This window comes from Pinus tabuliformis, chromosome 2_2 (genome assembly GCF_031772625.1).
Source record: "Pinus tabuliformis cultivar Carrire ecotype Pingquan chromosome 2_2, CPIR1, whole genome shotgun sequence".
NCBI classification, from domain to species: domain Eukaryota; kingdom Viridiplantae; phylum Streptophyta; class Pinopsida; order Pinales; family Pinaceae; genus Pinus; species Pinus tabuliformis.
In genome coordinates this window covers 281,726,075-281,749,067 of record NC_142300.1, presented here as the reverse complement: position 1 = coordinate 281,749,067, position 22,993 = coordinate 281,726,075, and the positions used below count along the sequence as shown (strand labels likewise).

Here is a 22,993-nt window from a genome sequence, read left to right as displayed (position 1 = left end):
CTAAAGGAAAATGGACTCAGAAGTGGGGAAGACATTAGGATACAGGTGAGAAAGAAAATGTGGCTCCTTACAAGAAGTTTAGTGCAACTAAGAAGGGACATGGATTTCAGCCTAAAGAGTAGCAGAATAAATGTAGTGGCAAATAATCACTGCAGTGTTGGATTTGTGGAAAATATCATCGCAAGAAGGATTATTCGTTGTACCAAAGTGGAAAACCTTAGATCTACAGTGCTTAGGAGATGCAGACAGTTGGGGATGTTGGTCATAACATTCCTCGGATCTATGCAACACTTGATAACAAGAAGGCAGATCATCAGGCATCCATTATTGAGATGGAAGGGAAGCTCTATGATTGAGTTGTTTCCATTTTGATTGATCTTAGATCTAATTATAGTTATGTTAGTCCTGAACTGGTGGATAAGCGTGGCTTGAATAAATAAGTGCGTGCAGATTCTTGGTTGGTGCAGTTGGCTACAAGGACCAAGAAAAGAGTTCATGATCATTGTGTGGGATCTTGTGCAGTTGAGATGAATAGTATACCTACATCAACACATCTAAATGTGCTTCCATTAGGTTCATATAGCATGCCTTTGGGTATGGATTGGTTATTTACTCATAGGATCAAGGTATATTTTTATGATAAGGCTATTGAGTTCTTGGATGATGACGGAGAGAATAGAATCTCATAGGGAAAGAAGAAGCTTACATCGTTGAGAATGGTTACAACTATGCAGGCTAAGCACAGTTGTAAAAAAGGTATATTATTTTTAGTGCATGTTTCCTATGAAAAAAGGAAGGATGTGGAGGATGAGGAAGTTCTGAAGAGGTATTCTATTTTACAATAGTTTCAGGATGTTTCCTGCAGATATTTCAAAGTTACTGCCTCATAGGGAAGTGGATTTTTCTATTGATTTGGTACTAGAAGTAACACTAGCATCAAAGCCACCTTACAGTATGAGCACTCTGGAGTTGGTAGAATTGAAGTTGAAACTTAAGGAAATGCTTGATAAAGGATACATAAGGCCAAGTGTGTCACCTTGGGGTGCACCAGTGTTGTTTGCGAAGAAGAAGGATGGTACTCTTAGGTTGTGCATTCACTACAGGAAGTTGAACAAGATGAATATTAAGAATACGTATCATTTTCCTGAGATTGATGATATTTTTGATCAATTGAAGGGAGAAACAACATTCTCAAAGATTCACTTGAGATCAAGATATCATCAAGTGTGCATCAAAGAATAATATATATGCAAGATTTCATTTTGCACTAGGTATGTGCATTATGAGTTTGTGGTAGTTCATTTTGGTCTTATTAATGCTCCATCCACTTACATGTGTTTGATGAACAATGTGTTGCGCCCTTATCTGGAAAAGTTTGTGATAGTATTCATTGATGATATATTGATATATTCTAAGAATGAGGAAGAACATGCAGAGCATCTGGCAACAATATTGATATTACTGAGAGAGAATTATTTGTTTGCCAAGATCAACAAGTGTAGTTTCTTTCAAAATAAAGGTCATTACTTGGGACATGTTGTTTCCAAGGAAGGGATAGTAGTGGACCCATAAAATATTAAAGCTATCATGGAGTAGCCAACTCATAGGAATGTGGATGAGGTCAGACCATTCATGGGACTAGTAGGGTATTACAGGAGGTTCATCAAGAACTTCTCACAAATTTCCTATCATATTATCTCTTTGCAGAGGAAAGGAAAGAATTTTGAATGGACTGAGGAATATGCATATAGTTTTGAACATTTGAAGAATTTGCTTACGAATGCTCGAGTCTTAAAGATTTCATATCTTAATTAGGAGTTCATGGTATGTATAGATTCTTGCAAGAAAGGACTTGGAGTCCTAATGTAAGAAGGAAGGGTGGCATGCTATGAGTCAAGGAAGTCACAAGCATAACTATGTGACTCATGATATTTAGTTGGTAGGTATCATTCATGCCTTGAAGATGTGGAGGCATTATCTTCTTGGAAAGATGTTTATTCTAATGAGCAATCATAGTGGACTAAGGTACTTCTTTGACCAACCCAATCTAAATTCCAGGAAATCTAGATGGTTGGATACCCTCAGTAAGTTTGACTTCGATATCAGATACATCAAGGGAAAGGAGAATAGGGTTTCATATGCTCTTAGTAGGAGAGTGTAGGTGAATCAAATTTTAGTTGTGAGCTCTTATGGTGAAGGTGATATGGATGAGGAGTATCACCTCATGGTAGATGGCTTAGTCAGATTTAGGAACAGGATTTATGTGTCGGATAACAGTGAGCTCAAGAATCTTATTTTGAGGGAGTTTCATGTTAAGTCATATTTAGGTCACCCAGGATATCATAAGACTTTGACAGTAGTTAAGAAGTTATATCGTTGGACGAACTTGAAAAAATAGGTGGATGACTTTGTTGTGAGATGTTTGGACTATCAGCACGTGAAAGTAGGGTGTAAGCAACCATATGGTTTATTACAACTAATTCTAATTCTATAATCAAAATGGGAGGTCATTTCCACGGACTTCATTACAAGTTTTCTGAGGACATCCAGACAGCATGATTCCATCATGGTTGTGATTGAGAGGTTAAGGAAAGTAGCTCACTTCATTGCAGTTAAGTCTACTAATTAAGCTAGTGAGGCAGCTCATATTTTCATCAGGGAGATAATGAGGTTACATGGTGTTCCAAAGAAGATCATATCATACAAAGATGCCAAGTTCACTTCCATTTTTGGAAGGAGTTGTTTGTAGGCTTGGGGATAGAGTTGGCTGTCAGTATAACTTATCATTCACATATAGATTGACAGACATAGAGGGTTAACAAGATTCTTGAGGATATGTTGAGGATGCATGTCATGCGTCAACAATGAAATTGGGAGGAGTAACTTCCACTAGTGGAGTTTTCTTACAATAATGGGTATCATGAATCCTTGAGGATGAGTCCATTTGAGGTTCTTTAAGAGTGAATTTTTAATACTCCTATCAGTTGGAGTGATCTAGTGAACATGGTGTTGATTGGACCAAGCATGTTGGTAGAGATGGAACAAGAGATGCAGGTTATCAGAAGGAATTTAAAGAAAACACATGACAAGCAGAAGAGTTATGCATATCAACACATGGTATTTAAGGAGTTTTAGGTTGGGGAGCATGTGTACTTGCACGTAAAACCCAAGAGGATCTCCTTGAGGATTGGATCATGTGCCAAGTTTGCACTTCAATATTGTGGGCCTTTTGAGATCCTTGAGATGATTGGACCAGTGGCCTACAAACTTGCACTACCGCCAATAGTGAAAGTCTATGATGTTTTCCATGTTTCATTAATTAAGAGATATGTGTAGGAGGTTTATCATGTGATTCATTGGTCTATATTGATGGTGGTACTAGAGGGAAAATTCTAGCCAGAACCTTAGTACATATTGTAGCGGAAACAACTCATGCTTTAGAACCGAGCAATAGAGCAAGTTAAAGTTCAGTGGAAGCACTTTGGACCCAAAGAAGCTACATGGGAGATGGTTGATCAAATATGCGCTTTTTACCCTTCATTATTTTTCGGTTCAAGAAAATGTGTTTTTGGTATATGTGTGTGTGTATATTATTGTAAATACCACAATGAGTTGTGTTGTAAAGCTCCAATAAGCGGTATGGTTGTTTTGATTTTCAACAAGATGTCATTGTAAATATTGTATCGATCTATGTCATAAAGATCCATACGTAGTATGTTTTATTTTCAGTGGTTTGTTGGTCATAGGTGTCATTGAACACCGAGGACAGTGTTCCCCTAAGGGGGACGGGTTTGTAACAACCTTGATTTAAAGTTTCTTGTAATAAATGATAATAAAGGAAAAATAAGACCAAGGTCACGAGACATGTATTCCAAGCTGAATGTTGGGCAAGCATTATAGTTGGCATCACTTTTGGTTTATTATGGATATGGAAATTGGCAAAGGCAAATAGGCAATAATTGGCATTTATTTATGAAAATAAAGGAAAATGGGAGAAAATGGAGGTGAAGAGACAAAAATTTGCATGAAAGGGAAATTAGAGGAAAATGAATAAAAAGGAAACTTCAATGATAAAAAGGCATAAAAAAATCAGTTCACAACTTCTGGTCATTACAACTTTTGTCAGTTTAATTTGGCTCTCTCCTTTCATTCTCTCTCTCATACACTCTTGCACATTCAGAGTATCCTTGGAGCATTTTGGCATTCTCTTAGATTTGGAGAAAGGAAAGAAAAGGAGTGAAAAGGAAAGTGAAGGAAAGCAAGGAGAAGGTTGGATCAACAACTTCAGCAGGAGGATTTTGTAAGTAGCATCATGCATGTGTGATTTCCTAGTTGCAGTGTAAATACAAGGCACATGCATTTATTTATGTACTATAATTGGCATGGGTTTTTTTAGTTTTAGAGTGGTTTCAACCTTGCCTTTCCATTTCCTCGACAACCATGGTGTGATGGGATTCACTCTCAGTTGAGCTTTGGATTGCGAAAGGTTTTGGAATCAGGTGAGGTGGTCTTAGGAAATTTCCCAAGGGTTGGTAGTGGAGATGGTTTTCTCTAGGAAGCCCTCAACAGGTGGGTGGAGACAAGAAAATTCCTCAAGTTATGGTGAAGAAATTTTGATGCATCCAAGATTGGTTTGATTTTGTGATCTCGAGACTAGTTTAGGTGAGATCACGACAACTTGAGGGTGGAGGTGGTTTAACCTCTAGATTCCCTGGTTGTTATGTCTTGGTTTATCTCATAAGATCCCACATTCATGCTTGGAATATAGCACGGGGGTGATTGGCTGAAAGAAAGATTTGGTTTAGCCTAATCTATGATCGGGTGATACATGAAAGTCCCTGACTTGGTTGGATTTTCCATAAGTTAATAAGAGCTATTTTCCTATTGTTATCTAGGAGAAATTGTACTTGTTATTATGTATATTTAATGGCTGACTTGTCATGGTTAATACTCTGGTTATATGCTAGTTATAAGTATGGTTTTATGATGTTCTCTAGCTATGACTCTTGTTCATGATTTGATAAGTATTTGAGTGGTTGATGAATAAATGGGCTAACAAGCGTTGTTGCAACTACTTGAGAGGGCATTAAACCTTCTTGGTGATCCTTACATGAAGTTCAAAGATTTATGATCAAATATGCATTCATGACCTATAGCCCACACGTTTTCCATATGTTTGACGAAATGTCGATCATGTTCTAGGCAATATAGGTCAAGTTCTTGCTTCAAGCTTGAATGTTTTGCATTTTTATCACTTTAATTATGATTATGGAAAGTTACAGATAATTATGGGCAATGGTCTAGAGGCTATCCTGAAAAAGTGGCTTAGATATCATAACCACAGGGAGAAAATAGGAGGATTTAGGTCATAACCGCATGGAAGCAAGCTTGTGTGTGTGGTTTGGGGTTAGGCTTGTGAAAAGATAGTTCCAACTCAGGATCTGGTCATCAGAGGTTGTGGATTGACTTCTAGGTGATATAATGTTCCTTAGGGGTATCAATAAGTTTTCAGATTGTAGGTCCCACTGGAACTTGGAGGTTGGGTCATGTCATAGAATAACTCAACCTCACATTTATAGTGAGAGCTTGTAAAAATGGGTAAATGTTGGGAGGGGTAGTTACAATCCGATAAATCCTAGATTTTTTTGAAAGTCGTAAGGTAACTTCTATTTTTGACCTATCTCTCTCCCACATTTCTTAGGGTCCTTTTTGACTGACTGATTTTGGTGGCATCCCTTGCCATTGATGTTGGGTATATGTGACTATTCGACAAAGTTTGGTCGAGGCCCCATATTCTGGACAATTTTCCCAAATTCTCTAAATCTTTGGGTGTATACTTTTTTGGATCACTCTCAGGGTTGCAGTACGAGAAGGTTTTAAAGCTGAGGTTTGGCTATCAATTGATTAAGTGGGAAGCAAAACTAGGCGTTTTTGGGTGGGAGAAGAAGCCAAATTTCAAATTTTCTTGTTGTAATGAGGATGAACCCTCTCTTGGCTGACATGGCTTGAAGGTGTTATTGTAGCATTTGCACAATATAATGCCATGTGGATAAATGTCTCACATATTTTATGACATAATTTATGGATGTAGCTGCAATATTCAAGCATGATTTTTAGATATTAGTGTAGTGATTTTTCATTCATAAGATTTGTAGGAAAACCATCCAAAAATAAAATCCTTGACAATAGCTCATACTTAGGTATATAACATATTTACAATCAATTACTTCCCACCATAATTTAAGCAACCTTTTGCATAAAAGATGGATAGGAATAAGACATAAATAAATATATTTACTTCCCACCTTTATTTATGGGTTTCTCTACACTTATGTATGAGTAAAATTATAAATAGGTAGCAGTTACTAACCACCAAAATTTATGTTGGTCTTGTGCGAGTAACAAACTAATTTTTCCACTTCAATTCTAAATTTATTAATTCCTACTAAAGTGAGACTATAGGATTTGATTTTCCTTTTGACCTATTAATTTAGCATTGAACAATGTAGGTTATATTTTTTGATGCAAAAGCATAATTTCTAACTTTAGTGGCATGGACTAAGTTGGGTTGTTTCTCTTGTTTAAATTTATTTTAATGTGATATGTCTATTATGATTTTTTCTTGTAAATTGTTTTTTCTTATAAAAACATTGTTTGTAATTTTGTCTTTTTCTAATTAAGTTGACATTATGTTTTGTTATTATTATTTTTCGATCCAATGCTTTTATTTCATGGATCCTATAATATCTCTCCTATATTAAGTTGACATTTAAATGTTTACACTCATTTAAAACCACTACAACATCTCCCTCATATGTTTACACTCACAAACACTACAAAAAAAATGTGTAATATCATTGTTATAAATTATTATTATTTTTTATGGCATATAATTTTTAATGAAATTGTCAATTTGGACAACATTTACATGTTTACACCCATTTACAACCACTACAACACCTCCCCCACATTGAGAAGTAAAAAAATGTGTAATATCATTGTTAGATTTTTTTTTTTTTTTTTTTTATTTTTTTTATGGCATATAATTTTTAGTGAAATTGTAATTTTTTATTATTAGGCACATAAGCCTCTCTATTTTGGAATAGGGCTTCTCCAATGAATTATCATAGAGGAATAAGCTTCTCTGAATGAATTATTATAGAATATCTATAGTAGTATATACCAATTAATGGTTGAGATTTATCTCCAAAGTAGTTATGTTCTTTTTATCCTTTTAATTAAAATAGTTAATTTAAAAAAAGTCATATGAACAAGTGTCATATGGAGCCATTTATGTTTTTTTGGACATGTGGTATTGCTAAACCATGACATTATAACAAAGCCTATTATTGGGCTAAGAGGTGCTAGTATGAGGACGATGTGCAATTCTTTTTAAAAATAAAAATAAAATATTCTTTACATAAAAACATTACTAGCTAAAATAAAAATGAATATGCATATTTGGTTATTTTAATTAAAAGTATTATAAAACATTAATAACTCCACTCTTATTGTGCTCACTCAATTTAGTCAAAGAGATGTGGTAAAAATATTTCACTTTCACTCTCAACCATAAATAAAATATTTCAATATCAATGTTAGGTAGCATAATTTTATGTCAACATTAAAAATAGAGAAAGTAATTAAAAGTAAATGAAATCTTATATTTTCAGTTTTAAGTATGCCAGGAAGACATGGTTAATCATTATCTTAAAAATAAAAATAAAAATAAATAAATACAAGACTTAAATAAACTATTTGAACATCCATGTTAATTGAATAAATTATTTAAGTAAAAATATTCAATTATTTCTTAATAAGAGTAATATAAGATTTAAAAATAATTAATAATAATAAAAAAATCAATGTAAATGATATCTAAAATATTTTAATATGTTGAATTAAGTAATATTGAAGTATATTTAAAAATATATTAATAAAAAAGCATTTTTATGTAAAAATGTTGTTTACAAATAAAATGTTTCAATGCCTATGTTAAGTGAAATATTTCAATGTTATATATGTGTGTGCATAAAAATAAGTAATTGAAAAAAATAAATTCTTGTCATTAAAACATTTCAAGTAGTCTCACTATCCATCTTAAACAAGGATGTAGTAACCCTGAGAGAATAAAATCTTTAAAGGTGCAAACAACTTTTCAAAATTTTCATTTTAAAAGAGGTTTGCAACTCAAAAGATTTGACCCCTCTCCATGCTTGCTAGATCTGTGATTAAGATGAATCTATTATAGTAGATTAAGAATATCCATGCTAGAGAATCTTGTATTTTTTTAATGTATATATGTTTAACTTATATATTAATTTTTTTATAATAAATAAAAATACTAATAATAATTTAAAATAAGTTATAATTTTGTATTTAAGACTTTTGTGATCTATATTGTTTTTTGGAATTGGTTTAGGAATAATCACATCATCAATATTCCTTGGTCTAAGTTTCGAACCCTCTAATGTTGGTCTTGATGATGGACCACATTAGAGGGTTCAAAACATAGACCAACAAATACAAAGGGTTCGAAACTTTGACCAACTAATAGTAATGATGTGATTATTCCGAAAGCTAATTCAAAGAAATTAAAATTTATTTAGTTTATATGTTTTTTTTTAAATTTTAACAATGTGAATTGTATAATAAAATAAGTGATTTGATATTCTTATAAATTAATATCTATTTATTAATCAATTAATTTATATAATTAAATTAATGTGTATTTATAAATTTTAAATATGTATATAAATTTAATACAATGTAAACTATATAATTTAAATTTGTAAATTTATCGATTTCAAATAAAATGAACCAAATTAAAGGAAAAAAATAAAAATAAACTTAGAGCCACTTAAACAACCTCTAAGAAATAAATATATTAAAATAAACTTTACATGACTATGAGATTATATGAATGAAAACATGAAATATTCTGAGAAATAAATATATTAAAATAAACTTTACATGACTATGAGATTATAGGAATAAAAGCATGAAATATCGTGGTGTGGTAGGCCCACTCCGTTTGTGAAATCATTACATTAATAGTACTAAATAGGACATATTCTCTGAATTAAAACATTAAATGTTGTGATGCAGTGACCCTAATCTGTTTGCAAGGCCAAAGGTTATATATCACATTTTTGGTGAATACTAAAGAGTATTGAACGTTGCTAACCCAACACTGTATATACACCCTAGTAACACTGTATATACACCGTAGTGTAGTAACGTTAATATTGGTGGCTAAGCTTTGCCTTGGTGGGTGGAGCAGCTGGGTGCGTATAAAGTTGTACGGTTGTACGATTTAGTCAAGGTCTAAATTGAATTGTTAATAGGTAGTACGGGGAACCTCTGTCGGTGTTAAAATTAAAAATAAAAATAAATCAGTGTTATTCTTTCTTCAGTATTATAAGTAATAAAAAATATAAGGTTGTTCTTGCTTCCGAATTAATTAATGCAGAAATGATTATCCATAGAAAAACCATACTTCGAATACGCCACGGTATTGCAGAACGATTCAACCCTGTGGTTCTCCCAGAGCTAGCGTGGATAGGCAGGGCGACTCTGGACACGGGATTGAAACAATACCTATCAGTCTGATCACGTAACCAACGATAACTACAAGTCTAATTTAGTTCAAAACACTTCGAATGGAATACATCGACTTCGCGTGTGCTATACCTGTATCTGCAACCACACGCATGTGGCTGAACTGAACATGGAAAAAACAAATAAAAATGGTCTATCCAAAAGGGACGAATATTCTTGGCATATATACCCATCTAGGTTGTTCTACTTTTAAATGCAACGGGGATTATTCACGCATTCGAATACGTTCCCATCTGAAACACTCTGCGCACAAGCTTCCTCGGCTCGACATACTTATAAACAAACTCGCGCCTACACTTGTTTCACATATGAGGAAGCGAGCATTCTTAAGAGTTTCATACTGAAATCTGCTGTCTCTGATTTATACATACGTTCTTGTAGATTGCAGCTACAGGATTGAAGATGGCAATACCCGGACCCATCAAAACTATTGTGATCCTCGTCCAGGAGAATCGATCGTTCGACCACATGCTCGGATGGATGAAGGAGCTGAATCCAGAGATAAATGGCGTAACAGGGGAGGAATGGAACCCTATCTCCACAACAGATCCCAACTCTGCTAAAGTGTTTTTCCAAAATAAAGCCGAATATGTCGATCCAGATCCTGGTCATTCATACCAAGCCATTAGAGAACAGGTTTTTGGAAATTCCACCAACACCTCTGCGGATCCTCCTCCCATGAACGGATTCGCCCAACAGGCCGAGAGTACTGAGAAGGGTATGTCTGCAACCGTCATGAATGGTTTCAGACCTCAAGCGCTTCCTGTTTATGAAGCTCTTGTAAGCGAATACGCACTCTTTGACAGGTGGTTTGCTTCGGTCCCCGCCTCCACACAACCCAACAGACTCTATGTTCATTCTGCGACTTCCCATGGAGCCACCAGCAACGATTCACTAAAGCTGATCGAGGGATATCCTCAAAAGACCATCTTCGAATCCATCGCCGAATCCGGACTCGACTTCGGTATTTACTATCAGTATCCTCCCAGCACTTTGTTCTACAGAAATCTTAGAAAGCTCAAGTATATCATCAAGTTTCACCAATATGATCTCCACTTCAAATCCGATGCCAAGAAAGGGAAGCTCCCCAATTATGTGGTCATCGAGCAACGTTACTTCGATCTCAAGCTTTTGCCTGGAAATGATGACCATCCGTCCAAAGATGTTGGTGAAGGGCAGAAGTTTGTGAAAGAGGTGTACGAGGTTCTGAGATCGAGTCCCCAGTGGAACGAGATGTTGTTCATTATTACATACGATGAGCACGGGGGTTTCTACGATCATGTGCCCACGCCTGTGAGGGATGTCCCCTCTCCTGATGGTATAGTTGGCCCCAAGCCCTATTACTTCGAATTCAACAGATTGGGCGTCCGTGTACCGACTATCATGATTTCTCCCTGGATTAACAAAGGGACAGGTACGCTAATTTTCTTTTAATTTAGATTCCCCCTTGGGGGTACAGCCTGACAATAATTGAAGAATTCTCACAGGAGAAAGACCATTGCTTAATTCTTATTAAATGAAGAAAGCGTTCCTTTTCCTTTTCTGGTATAAAGAGCGATTGCAATAAATGTGAAGATTTAATGAGTTGGATTAATTAATTTTGCAGTGGTGCATGGGCCAAATGGACCATATCCTTCATCCGAGTTTGAGCATTCGTCCATCCCTGCAACTGTTAAGAAGATCTTCAATCTGAAATCAGAATTCCTGACGAAGAGGGACGCTTGGGCCGGCACTTTTGAAAGCGTTTTACAACTTCGGGACAGCCCACGAACAGACTGCCCGGGTATCTACCTATCTATCTGCCATAAGAATTAAAGATGAAGCGGCCCTATAGCCTGGTAGATTACGCTTCGATTTCAAATCGGATAGTTATGCTTTAATTTCTAATTGAATTGTTATTTTTGTGATCAGATGAGTTGCCCATACCGCCCCAGCTGAGACATACGGAAGCAAAGGAAGATGCGGCTTTACACGATTTTCAGACGGAATTGGTGCTGCTAGCAGCTTCATTGAACGGAGATCACGCTTTGGATATCTATCCAGATGAACTCCCGAAGAAGATGAACGTGGGAGAAGCGTGCGCATATGCTGAGCGTGGGGTAAAACGTTTTCTTGAAGCGTGTGAGACCGCCATTAGAAACGGTGAAGATCCGGAAACGATTGTGAAGGTTCCTTGTGAAACACCCCCTTCTCGTTCCCGAATTCGACAGTTTTTGGCGAATCTTGGATCCTGCCTCGTTTGCAAATCTGGCTAGTTACTGGAGTGTATTTTTGAAGTACGTTGTGCAGCTTATTTTTTGAAGGAGTCAGTGTATTCGCTGGCCGTAACTTTGAATTATTCGTCAGGTGTAACTTAATATTTCTGGTCCGGTGTCGTGCCAGACTCGAATATTCCTTCAGTTGAGGAATGTTTCTTATTATTTCTGGTCCGGTGTCGTGCCGGACTCGAATATTCCTTCAGTTGTGGATGTTCCCTCGGAGTGAAAACTGAGGGTCTTAGACTCTTAGATGATATTTAGTTGTTTGTACCCGATTTATTATGTGCTTGTATCTTGGAATAGTAATTGGAACATTTTGATTTAATGGTAATTAATCAATAAATTTGTTTGTACCCGATTTATTATGTGCTTATATTTTGGAATAATAGTTCGAACATTTTGATTTAATGGTAATTAATTAATAAATGGATGGATGGTAGAGATTTTGAATATTTTTCATAATAATTATAAATTAAAGAGTAAGATTTATTTCAAAAAAATAGAGTTATTTTTAAATTAATTAATTAAAAAATTATGGATAAATTATGATATTATAATAAAGTGAGAATGAATTTTCATGACTAAAGATCTTATATGTATAATCTTGTTTATATATATATATATATATAGACATATTCTAATTTGATGAAATGACTTTTTTCACGATAATTTTTCTAGTTAATTTTAACCAAAATCTCGTAGAGATTTTAAAAAACTTGAGTTTAAGTTATTTAATTATTTTTTCTTGTTAATTTTAATCAAAATCTCGTAGAGATTCTAAAAAACTTGAGTTTAAGTTATTTAATCTATAAAATTCGAGTTTCTCATAGGGTTTTCAGGGTGCTGAATCCATATATGGATTTAAAAATGCATTTTAAGAAATAAAAAATCACGTTCTTGCTTGAAATTCTTTTGCCAGATTAATGATTAAATTAGTGATATCATCCCACTAATTTGGTTAATTAATTTATTTATTTTTCTTAATTCTTGGCAATGTGATATGTATCATGAGCTTCTTCACATTTAGTAATTATGCCAAGAGGTGCTCTACAACCCAGTTCTAGAGGTTGGAGATGTTGTCACTTAATATTACATTAAAAAACTTAAAAAATATATGTATGTTAAAATAAAGAATAATATTGAATATGTTGGTTTAATTAAAAAATTTAACAAACACAACATATACACAATAATATTATTGATCACAAAAGGAAATAAAGCATAGAAAAATTTGTAATGTTCCCAGAATTACCACTGTAAGAAAACAAAGTGGATAATATCGTTATTTTCTGTTTGGATTAATAATATTGTTAATTTCTGAAGTTAGAAAATGATTGAGTAATAACATATTTGTAACTCCTCATAAAGAAGTTGGAAAGAGGCAGTTGCCGGTAAAAACCCTAACTGCCTCCCCTAACTGAAAACACTCCAAGGAAAAGGGGGTGAGGGGAGGAAAAAACCGTGCTGTAGAGACATACGAGAAAAAAAAAATTAAAAAAAACAATGCTAAGTCTGGTGATGACTAGATAGCATTAGCATTGTGTGCGAAACTCACTGAAGACAGTGGTCTTCCAAGCAGGCTTGGGGGAGATTTGGTCTTGAAGACGAATCTCATGGTCGGGAGGATGACAAGCAGAGGTTGAAAAGGTGACTGAGATCATTGGGATCTATTGCTCAAGAAATATAGGTAAATAATCTGAATTTTCATTGTCAGTAGGGTTTATAATTCTATATGGAATGGATACCTTTTATTCCGAAATCCATTATTTTAGAAGTACTATAAAATTAACTGGATAGCACAATTAATTTATTTATTGTGAACGAAACAGTAGAGAAGGACAAACTGACCAGAATAGGTTAGTTTTGTCCGATTGACACTAACTTTAGGGTAGTGTCTGCGCAAGCAGTTACATATTGTTATCAGATTAGTGGAGAGATATGTTCAAACTGGTAGAAGACCTTTAAGGGTTCTGTGTAAATAGATACATGTACAAGCCTAACTTAAGAATCCTGAGTAGTATAAGAGCATGCATAAACTTAATTTAAGGAATTCTGTGTAAAATAAGAACCAGTATAACTTAAGAACCCATGTAAATTCCGAACCTATGTGTAGCTTTCAGCAAGCTCAATCCAGAAACAGGGAACGAGCTACCGAAAACTGTAACAGGGCCTACTCCTATAGTCGAATGGGAGGTGAAACTACAGGCCGAGACCATGAAATTAGTAGTCTAGACCCTGTAGAGCCTTCCTAGAATACGAGATCCTAAATAGCAAATATTATCAGTGTTTACGCCCACCCTAGATTCTTGTAGCTTCAAGAATCATGACCATGGCGGAGGAGACCTGGTACTCTATTTATTTTCGCAAAAAGATTAAATGAAACCAAAACTTAAGACTCAAAACTGCTACATCAGATTTAACTTGAATATTTAAAATGGCGGACAAATGCACTCAGAACAATCTAAATTCCATGTAAAATTGTACAGACGAATTGGGAAATTAGCAGAGCCGTTAACATAACTGGAAAAGAGCATATATGCACTCAGAACAAACAATTCCCATGAAAACTGTACAGTCGAACTGGAAAAATAGCAGTGTCGTTAACATAACCGAATAGAGCATATGTATTTACTAGCCATGAAAAGAAAAAAAAAAACGATTATACAAACATATTCCCAAGAAAATTACATCCGCCAATGAGTCAGCATCATGGAAAAAACTTAAATGATTTATGTTCTTAAATACAACACATAACAAGTCATGACCTAAGTTAAAAGTTGAACAAATCTACAGCGCAGCCTTAGATACAGGGCCGTAGCCTTCATTATCCTTAGACAGACTCGAATTTAAATATGTTCTCAACTTTACCAAAAGAAAAGACCTCCACCGAGTAACAAGAGAACTGTGAGTAACTTGACATGGAAATTCCATTTAGTACCAGGTTAGAAGCCAGAACTAGCTCCTCTGGAATGATTGAACCTAGAACCACAAGCTTGAGCCCGAGGAACTTTCTCTTCACGGTCTAAAACCCAGACAGGGATGCCAAAGAGCTTAACCGGAATCCTTCGAACTCTCGAGACAGGTAATAAAGCCGCTCCACCTTTATTACAGTTCGTGATCCGCAGTTCCACTTCCACCATACCTGTAGAGGGTTGCGAGTCAGATGCAACATTCAACAAGCTTTAAATCAATTAAACCATAATGGAGAACACAAGGAGGAACTCTCACCTGGTAACCGGATTGTTATCGCAAATTCTATGGACAAGACACCCCTCGGCCGCTTCTGAGACATGCCAAGTGCATTGTGTTCAAAGCTTACAGGCCAAGTAACCCACAAGAGGAGAAGGAGAGCCGAGCATGGTGCCAAGGGAGAAGGACGCAAATGAAATGCATAACCCAAGAAGAGAGACAGAAAAGCCTTCTGGATAGCACCCAACTGTGAGATTGAAAACCCATAACCACCATCGTTGATGCGACAAAGGATCCCGAGGAGTCCTGACACGGCTGCAATGCTAATCAATTCAACAGAGCAGAGTATTAATTGCCAAAATGACCGGTGGGAGATAAGCTCGATGCGCGAGCTGAGGTGTCCAGATTTGGTGTGAGTGCCTATTTAATGAGACTGTTAGTGGACTGCTAGTGACACAATTAACGTCAACTTAGTGGTACAACTGAAATTCAATGATCCGTGTTATGTAAACAATCCCATGAAAATTATTACCATTGTAAAGGTAAGACTGTAATGTTGACATAGTCGGGTAAAGATAATGTTATACTTTTTTTTTTTTTAATTTTGGTATTTTTAATTGTATTTGAAATGGAGACATGACATGTGGTATCAGAGCCAAGGTTACAAAACTGTGACCTCTAGCAAATGAATTGTAAATTAGTTACTGTTTTCTTTTGGATTTCTAACTGTTGTTGATTTATTAACTTGTTAAGTACAGAGGAACAGGACAACAACAGTTTATAAGAAGAACAGACAGTGTGCCACATAGGAATATGGCTGGCCTAGGGCCTGCAACATTTCCTGAAAATAACCTTGAAATATGGGTGCAGTTAGGAGAGGAGGCTCGTAGCACAAATCTTGCAATATTGGAAACAGTTCAGGAATTAAAGAGGGAGATGGCCCGCTTACGGGAGGACAATGCAAGATTAACCTTGGAACAAGAAAAAATTATGAAGAGCCTATCTGATAAGCAGAATCAACGCCAGACAATTCCCAGCCCTGAACAGGAATGAATGTTTGAAGAACAGGATTATCACACAGAGCATGAAGGAACAGTAAGTGGGGAAGAGAATAAAGAGGAGAAGTGGGATAATGCCTCTGAGCACCCAACATCAAAAAGGCAGCGAATAGAATTGCAAGGGGAGTTTTGGAAAATAAAACCCCCATACTTCGATGGAGAGTTGGAAGAAGCAGTCGAAGCCTGACTTATTAACATGAATAAATACTTCCAATTGTATGAGTACAATCACAATCTAAAAGCCCGATTGGCTATCTTCCAACTGTAAGGGAAGGCCACTTTGTGGTGGGAGGAGGTCAAGATTGTACGAGGGGTGAGTGAACAAAGTATTACTTGGGAGAAGTTCCAAAAATACTTCAAGGAAAGATATTTGATGGAACGATTTTACGATGAGAAAGCAAGAGAATTTCACGACCTGTGGCTTGGACAACAAACCATGGATGAGTTTATCACCCGATTTACCTCTTTGCTCCGATATGTACCATACATACGTGAGGAAAAGGCTAAGGTACAACGGTTCGTCAGCAGTTTACCCATGGCAATGAGGGAGAGAATTGAGTTCGATAACCCAAAAACGATGGACGAGGTTATACGAAAGGCCAGGATATGCTACCAGCAAAGCAAGCAGAAGGGTGAAATTTTGGGCAGGAAGTGGGCTGAAAAGAAAGGTAATAAGATTGCTATGGGCAATAAGGGAAATCGGGGCAGCGCTGGCAAAGGGTTTCCCAAGGGGCCAAACAACAGAAATCTGCATAAAAACCAGCTCATAATTAAGCCACCATCTGAATCGAGAATCAGCGAGCAAACTGGTAGACTTGATAATGAGGGAATAACGAGACCCCCAGTACAATGCTGGGGATGTGGGGGGCCACATTACGTTAAAAAATGTCCTCATCGTAAAGGCACTGAATAGGTTTTGAAAATCCACAAAGCATCAACAGTAGGCGATGTAGCCTGGAGCATTCTGAAAATTAATGCTGTTATCGAAGACCGTCAGGCAGAGTACCAGCCGACTATGGTGGAGTTTGAAGGTAAGATTTTTAATCATACTATGTTTGTTTTAATTGATCCTGGAGCTACATTAAGTTATGTTAGTCCTAAGGTTGTGGAAAAATGTAAGTTACAGCCTGTCAAGTTTAAAAACCCTTGGCTAGTACAGCTGGCAATAGGGGCAAGGAGACAAGTGTTGGACAAGGTAAATAACTGCCATCTGGAAATAGCAGGTCAGCCTTTGATGGCAAATCTAAACATACTTCCTCTTGGATCATATGACGTGTTGATAGGCATGGATTGGTTGGAAAAATGTTGGTCCATTATAAATTGTAAAACAAAAACTATCTACTACAAGAATGAGCTGGGAGAAGGGCGGGAGATGCAAGGCATCCTGAGGCCCGTGCAGGTTCGGCCGATAACTGCCTCTCAACTGGCAAAGTGTATCAGGAAAGGGTGTCAGGTTTATGCTATTCAGGTTGGGTATGCCAACTCAAAGGACAAGACAACCACTTTGGATAGTATTCCAGTTGTTCAAGAATTTGTAGATGTATTCTTGGAAGAGATACTAGGACTACCACCCAAAAGAGACATAGGTTTTACTATTGAATTGGTGCAGGGAGCAGCTCCGGTGTCCCAAGCCCTTATCTTATGAGCACACCAAAGCTCATAGAATTGAAAATGAAATTGCAAGAATTATTGGATAAAAATTACATCTGCCCCAACATGTCGCCTTGGGGAGCCCCCATGCTGTTTGTCAAAAAGAAGGATGGAACCCTTCGAATGTGCATGGACTACCGTCAACTGAATAAGTTAACAATTAAGAACAAGTACCCATTTCCCTAGATTGACGAACTATTTGACCAAGTAAAAGGGGCAACTGTATTTTCAAAAATTGACTTACGATCGGGATATCACCAGATCAGAATCAGAGAGGAGGATATAGCCAAAACTGCTTTTAGGACCCGCTATGGACACTATGAGTTTGTGGTATTACCCTTTGGGTTAACCAATGCTCCTGCGACCTTTATGTGTTTAATGAATAACATATTTCATCAGTATTTAGATAAATTTGTATTAATATTTATTGACGATATACTGATTTATTCTCGGAATATTGAGGAGCACAAGGAACACCTCAGACTGGTGATGCAAACCCTCTGGAAACATCAATTATACGCCAAGTATAGCAAGTGTGACTTCTTTAAGGAACAAATTCAGTACTTAGGACATATTATTACTAAGGATGGAATCGCGGTGGACCCCGAGAAGATAAAGACCATAATGGAATGGCCAGTATCGAAGGACGTAGCGGATATAAGATCTTTTATGGGATTAGCAAGTTATTACCGACGGTTCGTGGAAGGATTCTCTAGAGTGGCCTATCCTATCACCTCCTTACAAAAGAAAGGGAAAACTTTTAAATGGACCGCAGAATGCCAAAAAAGTTTTGAACAATTCAAGCATCTACTCACCACAACGCCTATATTAAGCATAGCAGATCCAAGTAAGGACTACGTGGTGTGCACAGATGTGAGTAAGGAAGGGGTAGGAGGGGTACTGATGCAAGAAGGTAAGGTAATCGCCTATGAGTCCAGGAAATTAAAGGAACATGAGCAGAAATATTCTGCTTACGATCTAGAGTTGGCAGCTGTTATTCACGCCTTAAAGATGTGGCACCACTACCTGATGGGTAAAAAGTTTCTATTGATGACGGACCATCACAACTTGACTAGTTATTTCAATCAACCTACCCTAAATGCTAGGCAGGCACGGTGGGTGGATTTCCTAAGTGGTTTTGACTTCGAGATTAAGCATCTGAAAGGGAAAGAGAATCGGGTAGCGGACGCTTTGAGTCAAAAGGTACATTGTCTTTATGAAATTTCTTGCAGCGAGGGGTGGACTACCTTCGATGAAATGATTAAAAAGGTAGCAGAACAAGATTCAAAATATCAGCAAATAGGACAACAAGTTCAGAATCCAACCAGCAAAGAAAATCAACAAGGTTACGCTATGGATGCTGCTGGCATGCTGAACTATAAAAAAAGGTTGTATGTGCCCAACCAAAATGGCATTAAAAGCTTAATTTTAGATGAATTTCACAGAAGTCCTTATGCTGGACACCCGGGGTATCAAAAGTTGATTACCACACTTCAGAAAGAGTATTATTGGCCGGGCATGAAGAAAGATGTAGCAGAATATTTGTCACGTTGCCTGGAATGCCAACAAGTTAAAGCAGAACATCAACACCTTGCTGGGTTATTGCATCCACTACCAACTCCGGAGTGGAAATGGGAAACCATATCTATGGACTTCATAACAGGATTACCCAAGTAAAAAAAAAACAACGATTCCATCATGGTGGTGGTGGACAATTAAGCAAATCAGCTCATTTTATACCGGTACAATCCACCTACAAAGCAATGTAGATTGCCCAAATTTTTATGCAAAATATTTTTAGGTTGCATGGGCTACCAAAAACTATAATTTCTGACCGTGATGTGAAATTTACCTCAACCTTCTAGAAAACTCTGTTTGAGGGGTTAGGGACTCAGTTAAATTTTAGTACTGCCTATCATCCCCAAATAGACGGACAAACCAAATGTGTGAATCAAGTAGTAGAGGATATGCTGAGGTCATATGTAATGCAACAACCATCTAAGTGGGAGGACTATCTACACTTGGTCGAATTTTTGTATAACAACGGTTATCATACTTCCTTGCAGATGAGCCCGTTTGAAGTTTTGTATGGACGGAAATGCTGCACACCCTCCAGCTGGGGGGGCCTAGAGGACAAGTTAATGCTGGGGCCCGAAATGTTAAAAGAGATGGAGGAACTGGTCAAAAAGGTACGATCCAATTTGAAGGCAACCCAAGATAGGCAAAAGAGTTTCACCGATAAGAAGAGGAATTTTAAAGAGTATCAAGTAGGGGATCATGTGTATGTGAGGATTCGAGCAAAAAGGAGTACGTTACAATGGAGTGGGTGCACCAAGCTGGCACCTCGGTTTTGTGGACCATTTCAAATCTTGGCAAGGGTTGGGCCAGTGGCATACCAGCTCACCCTACCAAGCCATATTCGGGTCCACAATGTCTTCCATGTGTCAGTATTAAAAAAATACGTTTATGATCCTAAGCACATAGTCAGTTGGCAAGATGTACAGGTAAAGAAGAATCTTAAGTAGGCCAGTTAATTGTGATGTTAAAGGCAAAACTGACTTTAATTTTGTTGTTTCAGGTCGAACCAGAAGGAGAATTCTTGGTCAAGCCGCTGAGTATTCTCGAACGAAGAGAAGTAATGTTGCGGAAACGAGCCATCACCCAGGTTAAAGTGCAATGGCAGCACTTTGGGCTGGATGAGGCCACCTGGGAGGATGAACAGCTCATGAAAGAAGCTTATCCAAAGTTGTTTGAGGTTGGAAAACATCGGGACGATGTTTGATTTCAGGGGGGGAAGATGTAATGTTCCCAGAAAAACTGTAAATATTTTATTTACCACTGTAAGAAAACAAACTGGATAATATTGTTATTTTTTGTTTGGATTAATAATATTGTTAATTTTTGAAGTTAGAAAATGATTGAGTAATAACAGATTTGTAACTTCTCATAAAGAAGTTGGAAAGAGGCAGTTGCCGGTAAAAACCCTAACTGCCTCCCCTAACTGAAAACACTCCAAGGAAAAGGGGGTGAGGGGAGGAAAAAACTGTGCTGTAGAGACAGGCGGGAAAAAAAGAAAGAAAAAAAAGAACGCTAAGTCTGGTGATGACCAGATAGCATTAGCACTGTGTGCGAAACTTGCTGAAGACAGTAGTCTTGCAAGCAGGCTTGGGGGGAGATTTGGTCTTGAAGACGAATCTCATGGTCAGGAGGATGACAAGCAGAGGTTGAAAAGGTGACTGAGATTGTTGGGATCTACTTCTCAGGAAATACAGGTAAGTAGTACCTTTCGACAACCACACTGTAACAGATACTGTTGTGTTTTGATTAATTGTGAGTGTTGTAGACGGAGCAAACTCCCAAACTTATAAATTATCTGAAATTTCATTGTCAGTAGGGTTTATAAGGGTTTATAATTCTATATGGAATGGACACCTTTTATTTTGAAAATCATTAATGTATAAGTACTATAGAATTAACTGGATAGCACAATTAATTTATTTACTGTGAACAAAATGGTAGAGAAGGACAAACTGACCAGAACATGTTAGTTTTGTTCGACTGACACTAACTGTAGCATAGTGTCTGTGCAAGCAGTTATATATTGTTATCAGATTAGTGGAGAGGTATGTTCAAACTGGTAGAAGACCTTTAAGAGTTCTGTGTAAATAGATACATGTAGAAACCTAACTTAAGAATCCTGAGTAATATAAGAGCATGCATAAACTTAATTTAAGGAATTCTGTGTAAAATAAGAACCAGTATAACTTAAGAACCCATGTAAATTCCGGACCTGTGTGTAGCTATCAGCAAGCTCAATCCAGAAATAGGGAACAAGCTACCGAAAAATGTAACAGGGCCTACTCCTATAGTCGAATGGGAGGTGAAACTACAGGCAGAGACCATGAAATTAGTAGTCTAGACCCTGTAGAGCCTTCCTAGAATACGAGACCCTAAATAGCAAATATTATCAGTGTTTACGCTTGCGCCTAGATTCTTGTAGCTTCAAGAAACATGACCATGGCGGAGGAGACCTGGTACTCTATTTATTTCCGTAAAAAGATTAAATGAAACCAAAAATTAAGACTCAGAACTGCTACAACAGATTTAAACATGAATATTTAAAATGGCAGACAAATGCACTCAGAAAAATCTAATTCCATGTAAAACTGTATAGACGAATTGGGAAATTAGCAGAGTCGTTAACATAACCGGAAAAGAGCATATATGCACTCAGAACAAACAATTCCCATGAAAACTGTACAGTCAAACTGGAAAAATAGCAGTGCTGTTAACATAACCGAATAGAGCATATGTATTTACTAGCCATGAAAAGAAAAAAAACGATTATACAAACATGTTCCCAAGAAAATTACATCCACCAATGAGTCGGCATCATGGAGAAAACTTAAACAATTTCTGTTGTTAAATACAGCACATAACAGGTCATGACCTGAGTTAAAAGCTGAACAAATCTACAGTGCAGCCTTAGATACAGGGCCGTAGCCTTCATTATCCTTAGACAGACTCGAATTTAAATATGTTCTCAACTTTACCAAAAGAAAAGACCTCCATCAGGTAACAAGAGAACTATAAGTAACCTGGCATGGAAATTCCATTTAGTACCAGGTCAGAAAACAGAACTAGCTCCTCTGGAATGATTGAACCTAAACCACAAACTTGAGCCCGAGGAACTTTCTCTTCACGGTCAAAAACCCAGGCAGGGATGCCAAAGAGCTTACTTGGAATCCTTCGAACTCCTAAGACAGGTAAGAAAGTTGCCCCACCTTTGTTACAGCTCGTGACCTGCGGTTCCACTTCCACCATACCTGTAGAGGGTTGCGAGTTAGATGTAACATTAAACAAGCTTGGAATCAATTAAAACATAGCGGAAAACACAAGGAGGAACTCTCACCTGGTAACCAGATGGTTATCGCAAATTCCATGGACAAGAAACCCCTCGGCTGCTTTTGAGACATGCCAACTGCATTGTGTTCAAAGGCTATAGGCCAAGCAACCCGCAAGAGGAGAAGGAGAGCCGAGCATGGCGCCAAGGGAGGAGGACGCAAATGAAATGCATAACCCAACAAGAGAGACAGAAAAGCCTTCTGGATAGCGCCTAGCCGTGAGATTGAAAACCCATAACCACCACTGTCGATGCGACGAAGGATCCCGAGGAGTCCTGACGCGGCTGCAATGCCAATTAATTCGACAGAGTAG

The 22,993-nt window shown here is 37.1% G+C and overlaps 1 protein-coding gene across 1 annotated transcript; it reads left to right on the top strand.

Annotated features, from left to right (window-relative positions):
- The first annotated feature begins 9,849 nt into the window (after positions 1-9,849).
- LOC149192411 (non-specific phospholipase C2-like) lies at positions 9,850-12,265 on the top strand. Its single transcript, XM_089406375.1, has 3 exons — positions 9,850-11,035; positions 11,228-11,404; positions 11,533-12,265. The coding sequence occupies exons 1-3, from the start codon at positions 10,024-10,026 to the stop codon at positions 11,874-11,876; spliced, it is 1,533 nt and encodes a 510-aa protein (XP_089262501.1). The 5' UTR covers positions 9,850-10,023; the 3' UTR covers positions 11,877-12,265.
- The last annotated feature ends 10,728 nt before the right edge of the window (positions 12,266-22,993 follow it).